Here is a 7,738-nt window from a genome sequence, read left to right as displayed (position 1 = left end):
TACAGGGGGATAGGGACTTCATCTTTAGACAGTTTGCCTTGTGAACTCAATTCTCTGAAGGGTCTAAGAAAAGTCGTTTATTTTAAGTTTGTTTAGCTTTTTCTGCTGTTGTTATGAGAATGGGGGGTTTGACTTTCAAATCCATCACATGTTGGAGCTGAAACAAGAAGTCTGAACATATTTTTTATATTATCCAAATGCTATCTTTCCTGTAAACATAGTAAAGAAAGAGTCAGGCAGCGGGCAGAGAGAAGGTAGGACTAGGGGTCCTCTCAGATGTATTCTTTTTTTTTTTTAATATTTATTTTATTGATTTATTTATTTGGCTGTGACGGGTTTTAGGTGCAGCACACGGGATCTTCGTTGCTGAGTGAGGAATCTTTGTTGTGGCATGCGGGATCTCTTTTTTTTTTTTAGTTGCAGCACGTGGGATCTTTAGTTGCAGCATGCGGGATCTTTAGTTGTGGCATGTAAACTCTTAGTTGCGGCATGTGGGATCTAGTTCCCTGATCAGGGATCGATCCTATTAATACCTGAGACTGGCAGAAAAGCTATGGAATTAGGCTGGGAAGATGTCATTTAGGGGAGCTCTCGACCCAAAGAGAAAGAAAGGCTCAACAGAACACAAGTGTTTAGAGTAAATGGAAAAATAAATCCATTTTAGTTTTGTACCTTAGATAACACTACTCAAACAAAAATTAACAGCCTAATTAAATTAGATAATTAATGTACTACACATAATGTAGGGCCTAACTCATAGTAAACATTTAAAAATTTGTTATTAGTACTACTAGTACTGCTGCTGCTATTATTACTATTATTATTTTGTAGTTATTGTTGTTAGTGATTATTATTAGTGATTGGGTCTGAACCAGAAACTCTTAGACCACTATCAGTCTCTTCTCACTTTTCACTTCCACATCTCATCATTCTCAATCCATTCTTCTCATTGTCTCTGATTCCCCTCAAAGGGGCAACTCAATACTGGGTATGGAAAATTGATATAGATTTATCTTTCAAACCAGACTGTCGACCTATGAGATGAGCAAAGGGACAGGAGGGCCTGAGGGTCACGGTCCCTCAGGCAGAGTATTCGCAGACAGCCAAAAAGGAGGCAGAACAGGTGATGTCATTCCATGTGCCGTCCACCAGGAGTGTCACACAGTGTTCCTCAGAACCAACGTTATTGCGCTCACCATCATGCCAATTTTGATAGGTCACCCTCTTTCCTGTCAGATCCACAGACTGGCCGTCAGTCTCCTCATTTGTGATGCCCAGGAAGGCCTCTCCACTGGCTATATCCTGGATGGCCTTGTTTTCTTCAGCGTTCGTAGGGATGGCCACGAAGTTCCAGAGGCCTGGAACTGGGCACACAGAGTCTTCACTTCATCAAAGGTCATCTTTTCACCATTGGTAAAATAAAACTTTTTCCCAACTTTTTTGCCCAAAGAGAAGATCAGCCCTAAAATGGGAAAATATAGGTGACACCAGCTTGTCTCTAAGTCCAGCTCAAGATATTTTTCTTCATAAAGCCTTCTACAGTAGAGTTGCCACATAAAATACAATATGTCCAGTTATATTTGAATTATAGATAAACAATGAAATTCTTTTTAGTATAAGTGTCTCACATGCAATTTTTAGGACATACTTATACTAAAAAAAAATTTGTTGTTGTTTACCTGAAATTCAAGTTTAACTGGGTGTCCTATATTTTTCTTTGTTAAATCTAGCAGCCCTAATCTGAAGAAACAGAATGGAACAAAGGCCTTTGTCTTTTTGGACCAGAGTTCTAGAATACATATAATTGGAATTCTAAGTTTTACCCCAATATTAACTTAAAAATAAATTTAAATGTCTGAGAATATTTGTCCTAGGCCAGGAAACAGGTTAAGCCTCATTGCCAGTTCTCAGCAACAGCATAACAAAGGGAAAGAGGCATAGGTCCCATTTTCAGTGACACATATGTACACTGATAGTAAAGATACAGGATCAGGGTCTCTGGTATCAGACTGACTTCAATTTATAAACTGCCTCTGCCACTTATTAGCTCTGTGCATTTGAGCAAATTATGTAATTTTCCTTTGCTTCCGTTTCTACCAAAAGGTTGTTGTGAGGATTTCATGAGGTCAGAATATGAAAAACACCTATCCAGGTACTAGAAAATTACATGTATTCAATAAATATTTGTTGCCTTCCACTTTCCCAAACTTCAAGCTGCCTGAAAAGTAAGAGAGAAGGCTTATATTTTTTGAGCTGGTCCAGTTCTGATCGCAGAGCTGCTCTTTCTGAAGTAGCCAGGCTTTACCTAGAAAATTAAAACAAAGTGAAAGAGCATTGTTGAAAAGGCATCTTAGAACTACAAGGGGGTAGGGTACCTTTTCAAACTAAAAAAAAAAAAAAAAAAAAATCAAGATAAAAGTTTCTTTTATACTGATACTTGCTCTTTGAAGGAAAATGAAAAATATTTTAAGCATAAAGAAGCATAAAGGAAAAGTATCTCTATTTCCATCCAGCCCAAAACATCACTCATCTGTTGAATGTAAGTAAAGACACTTTACACACGCATACACACCCACACGCACATACATACACTCCCTGTTGACCTAGCATTATAGCACTCCACACGCCAAGCTATTCACTAATTGGTTTTTTCACCAAACAAATAGCTCTATCATGGGTAAACTTGTGGAATAAAATAATTGAGGAATTATTATGAGCTGGTGAATATTGACTATAAAGATTGCAGGGTTTTGTCTTTGGGGAAGTTTTGTTTTTGTTGCTTTTTGTTTTGTTTTTCCCTGAGTTTGTTCTGTTAATCAGTAAACCAGGATTTTTGTGAGTTGCCCATTATCCAAGAGGGGAGGGCATGAGGCAAGCTATGTGTAGTAGGTGGCAAAAATGACCTCAATGTGGTACAACTTCTCTCATTAAGAAATGGAGTTTATTTCCCCACTCCTTGAATCTGAGCGGGCCTTGTAACTTGTTTTGACCAATGGAATGTGACAGAAGCAATAATGTGTGTGTCCTAAGCCTTCAGGAGGCCTTAAAGCTTCTGCTCTTTCTTCTTTTGGAAATCCTTTAATCATCTCTATGTGAATAAGCCCAGGTGAGTCAATTGGAGGATGAGATCTGTGGCTCAGCTATGCTCATCACTCCAGCTGATGGCCAAACAACAGCCAGACATGTAAGTGAGACCATTGGCCATCAGTTGACCACAGACACATGAGTGAGTCCAGCTGAGACCAGCAAAGAAATCACTTGATTCACAGATTCGTGATTTAAATAAATGGCTGTGTTTTGTTTGTTTCTCATGAGGTAAGAGATAACTGGCATACCATGTATCTACCGTTGTTGTGAAAATAGGCATAACAAGCCCAACACATAGATAACCTATTTTATCCCTTTTGGACCGGAGCCTCACATTGGATTGTTCAGCTGAAGGAGAGCCTAGGCTTAGCCCCTCCAGAAGGCACCTGATGAGGGTTTGGCTCTGAAGGGTTTGTGAGTCTGTATTCAGGCATTGATAGGAATCCCCTGAGGCTCTAAGTAATCTAGAGAAGCTAGAGGCTGCTGGGTCAGGAAGCAGAGTTGGACATCTTCCCAGGAAGCAGCAGGAGAAGGGACATCTCCCACATGGTACTTAGAGTTGCCAGACCCTGGGGGCCTTCAGCCTAGACCTTGCTGAAGTAAATTCCTTACCCAAATCATCTCCAGGGTCTCCTTTTTGGCCCACTTGTCCTGGTAACCCAGGTGGCCCTGGCATTCCTTGAGGCCCTACCTTTCCAGGAGGGCCCTGAAAGCCTCTGAGTCCTTGACCTGTTGGAGGTCAAAGGAAATGTGACAGTATTTGCATTCCTGCTCTATTTGTCCAAAAGCATGATGCCCAATCCCTTCCCAGGAGAAAGGAGACACTGATCCAGGGCTAACATTCTGAACCGCTCTTTCTAATGACCATAGAAGGAAAGCCTCCTGTGTCCCATGAGATGGTCTGCCTTGAGGGTCTACTTCCTGAGCTGGCAGGACCACCATGTGTCACCAGTTCCTGTGTGGAAGTTTGGGATGCCAGAGTCAGAGCTGTCTCTCTCTTTTGAATTATAATTTGTAGTTGAGAGAAATACAAGCTACATTAATATGACATTACCCTCCTCACATCTCCAGGCAGTTTCCTTTGGAAGATAAAGAGTCACAGAGATAGAACAGCCCAAACTGTACCTGGTTCTCCCTTTTCTCCCTTGGCACCGTCATGCCCATCTTTGCCTGGGAGGCCGTTGATTCCTGGAGAACCACAGGCAATCACAGGGCAGGTCTTTTGGACATTCTCACAGTTTTCTGTTTCTGTACACGATGCTGTCACCACAATCAGGAGAAGCAGAGGGAGTGATGGAAACAGTGACATGGTCCTCACCTTGGTGTGGAAAAAATCAAGGAAGATTATCTCATCCTGTTCAGTTAATCAACACATATTTACTGAACCTGCCCTTTTTCCTATAACCTATACTGGGCACAGGTGATATAGAGTTGGATGACCCATTCCTGGCCTCCAGACTGGGGATTTGGAAAAGTAAATCCTCCTGTGATGTTGTATTACTACTTCAACAAAGGTAGGCATAACAACTTGCATTGTCAGGGAGAAGGGGTTACCAGTGCCTGGCCTCTAGTGTTACTGCTAAAAGGTTAGGCGTATGCTCTCTGTGTCCTTTGTGAGAGCAGACAAGCATAACATTGCCAGCTCACTCACGCCTGCTGACTTGGGGAGTGAACGTGAATGGAGACCCAGCTCTCTCTGTCTCACTTTTCCCATTTGGGCCCATCTGCCACCTGCATCCCATCCTTATATCTGGACAGTCCGTTGCCCTCAGTGCCAATTAACCAACATCTACTCAATGGCACGCACTAAGCTGCAGGCTAATGATCCAGAGAGGAAGAGTCACTGCTAGTTACTAACCTGGCCAGAATTAAGTTGAGTTTGTTTCCTCTTGATGTTTTATTTCCACTGTAATAGAGACTTGCCAGGGAGAGAATTTTCTCTGGAAATTTCTCACTATCTTGACCCAGGCAGGGTGCCAGATCCCTCTCTACTTCCTGGCAGGTATTCTGTGTGTCCTATGAGTCAAAACCACTGGCAATTAGAACACCTTCCTTGAATACCCTTCTCATTTCTCAAGCCTGACATTTTATGTCCTTCAAAGTCCTCTTCCAGCTGTCCCTCCCCCAGGAAACCTCAGCAGCCCAGCATCAAGGGTCTAATCCTTCTCGGCTCCCTTTGAAAACAAAGGCGCAGTCTCATTTGCTAATGGTCAGGTGAATCCAGGAAAGTCACAGATGCCCCAGCATAAGCAGAGAAAGAGATACCCCCAGCATGGCTTCTGCCTGCCATCTCCCCACATACCCTAGAAAGTCTTCTCTAGGCCTCCAAGATCAAGTCAAATCCCTAGACATTTGATCCAGGACCCCAGATCCATTCACCAGAAAGGGCTTACCGGGGCTTCTGCAAAGCAGGGATACAGTCACGAGGAAACTGGCCCTCCAGCAGGGTGCTGGCAGGTGCCTTAGGTGGAGGGAGGAGGCTGGACTCAGTAACGTAAGGTCCAATCAGGCTTGTAAACAAGGACAGTGTGGGCCTGACCTTCAACCTCAGATTAATAAATAAGTCTTCTTAGAACTGCACTAAACTCTTCTTAGGAGCATTTCCCAGGGGCTTCTGGTGCAGTGCTGGGTGGCTGTTTTCTTCAGTACTGAGCAGTTCTTCCTTTAAATCGCCATCATTTTGGCAGGTCCTCATTGCTGAGTCAGCATGAGTAGGTTCACATGGTTAATTGTGTTGAGATTCTTGTCTCCAACCGAGAAACATAGAGGCACCTGTGAATGTGCTCACATGCTTGTGCACGCTAACCGTGCACACAGACACGCAGATGTGCACACACACTCGTCCACGAAGGCACGGCAGACCCCTTGCTGCCTTCCACATACCAAGACCACTCCTGCCTCAGCCTTTGCCCTTGGTTTTCTCCCAGCCTGAATGTCCCCTTCATCATGTCACCAGCTGGCTCTTTCTCTTCTGTTGAGACATTCCTGTCTCAGAGAAACCTGTGTGGATCACTTTATCTAAGTGGTCCCACTCTCTATCCTCTTAACTTGCTTTATTTTCTTTCATATTACTTATACTCCATGATGTTATATTCTATCCATTTACTTTACTTTTCTACTTTTTATTGTGGTAAAATATGAATAACATAAAATTTACCATTTTGACCATTATTAGGTATACAATTTGGCCACATTAAGTACATTCACATTGTTGTGCAACCTTCACCACTACCCATCTCCAGAATATTTTCATCATCCCAAACCGAAACTCTGTACCCATTAAACAATAACTCCCCATTTCCAACCCCCAGCCCCACCCCCAATCCTTGGTAACCACTGTTCTACTTTTTGTCTCTATGAATTTGACTACTCTAGGTGTCTTAGATAAGTGGAATAATATAGGGTTTGTCTTTTTGTGACAGGCTTATTTCACTTAGCATAATGTCTTCGAGGTTCATCCATGTTGAGGCAGGTATCAGAATTTCCTTCCTTTTTAAGTTTAAATAATATTCCATTATATGTAAATACCACATTTTGGAAGCTTCATTTTTACTAGCAGAAAAAAAAAAACTGGAACTAACCCAATTGTCCTTCAACAAGTGAATGGATAAATGAACCATGGAAAACTCACAGGAAAAAAAAGGAACAGACAATTAATACAATAACTTGGATGAATTTCAGGGACATTTTGTTAAGTAAAACAAATATATTATATAGAGTTTACAAACTATATTATTCTTTTCATATAATATTCTTGAAATGACAAAATTAAATAATGGAGACCATATCAGCAGTTGGCAGGGAATAGGGCTTCAGGGAAGGTATAAAGGTGTAGCACAAGAAAGTTTCATTGTGGGTGATGGAATAGTTCTGTGCCTTAATTGTGGTGATTGCACAAACCTATGATTACGATAACATTTCATAGAACTATACACCAAGAAAAAAAAATGCAGGTAAAAAATAGTTAACTTCAAATAACATCCATATCTTATTGTTGTATTGTTCCAGTGTCAGTTTCCTGGTTTTGATACTTGCACTCTGGTATGTTAGATCCTACCATCGGTCAATGATGGATGAAGAGGACATGACACCTTTCTTTACTATTTTTTTCAACTTGTCTGTGAGACTAAAATTATTTCACATGAAAAAGTTTCCAAAGGGAGTCTCAAGAAAGCTGTGGGTGATCTAAAGATTGTCCCTGCTTCCTTCAGTGCTTTGTCCAAGTTTTACGATGGAAATAGTCTGTACAATGGCTTGAAAGTGAGAAAAAGTAGGCCAGGTTCCCAAGGATAGTACTATTCAGTCTGGTTGGTCTTAACAGTGTGAGATCCAAATGGTGAGAGATAAGGCATAAGCCTATTGATGATATGACTTACAAACTGTGTAAGACTTTGGACCTCCTCCCAAGGATCATTAGAGGAATTCCAATAGAAGAGGAATGATCACATATGAATTTTTCAAAGCTTGTTTTGACTAAAATGTGGAGAAAGATTGGAAGGGAGCAAGACTGGAAAAAAGCTGACCTGCAAGGAAGTACTTACTGTCATCTAAACAGCAGATGATGGTGGCCAGAATCAGGGTAATGGCAGCTGGATCAAGAAGCTAGACACATTTGAGAACATCTACAAGGTATAATTGATAGAGCTTGGGA

The 7,738-nt window shown here is 41.5% G+C and overlaps 1 protein-coding gene across 1 annotated transcript; it reads right to left on the bottom strand.

Moving 5' to 3' along the window:
* Nucleotides 1-809: 809 nt before the first annotated feature.
* MBL2 (mannose binding lectin 2) lies at nucleotides 810-5,101 on the bottom strand. The gene is given in 7 exon segments (XM_068548949.1): nucleotides 810-1,350; nucleotides 1,353-1,462; nucleotides 2,244-2,276; nucleotides 2,624-2,638; nucleotides 3,700-3,816; nucleotides 4,213-4,405; nucleotides 4,946-5,101. Coding segments are annotated over 6 exon segments (729 nt in total). The 5' UTR covers nucleotides 4,397-4,405; nucleotides 4,946-5,101; the 3' UTR covers nucleotides 810-1,080.
* Nucleotides 5,102-7,738: the final 2,637 nt, after the last annotated feature.

This window comes from Eschrichtius robustus, chromosome 7 (genome assembly GCF_028021215.1).
Source record: "Eschrichtius robustus isolate mEscRob2 chromosome 7, mEscRob2.pri, whole genome shotgun sequence".
Lineage (NCBI taxonomy): Eukaryota > Metazoa > Chordata > Mammalia > Artiodactyla > Eschrichtiidae > Eschrichtius > Eschrichtius robustus.
This window is presented reverse-complemented; position numbering and strand designations above follow the sequence as displayed.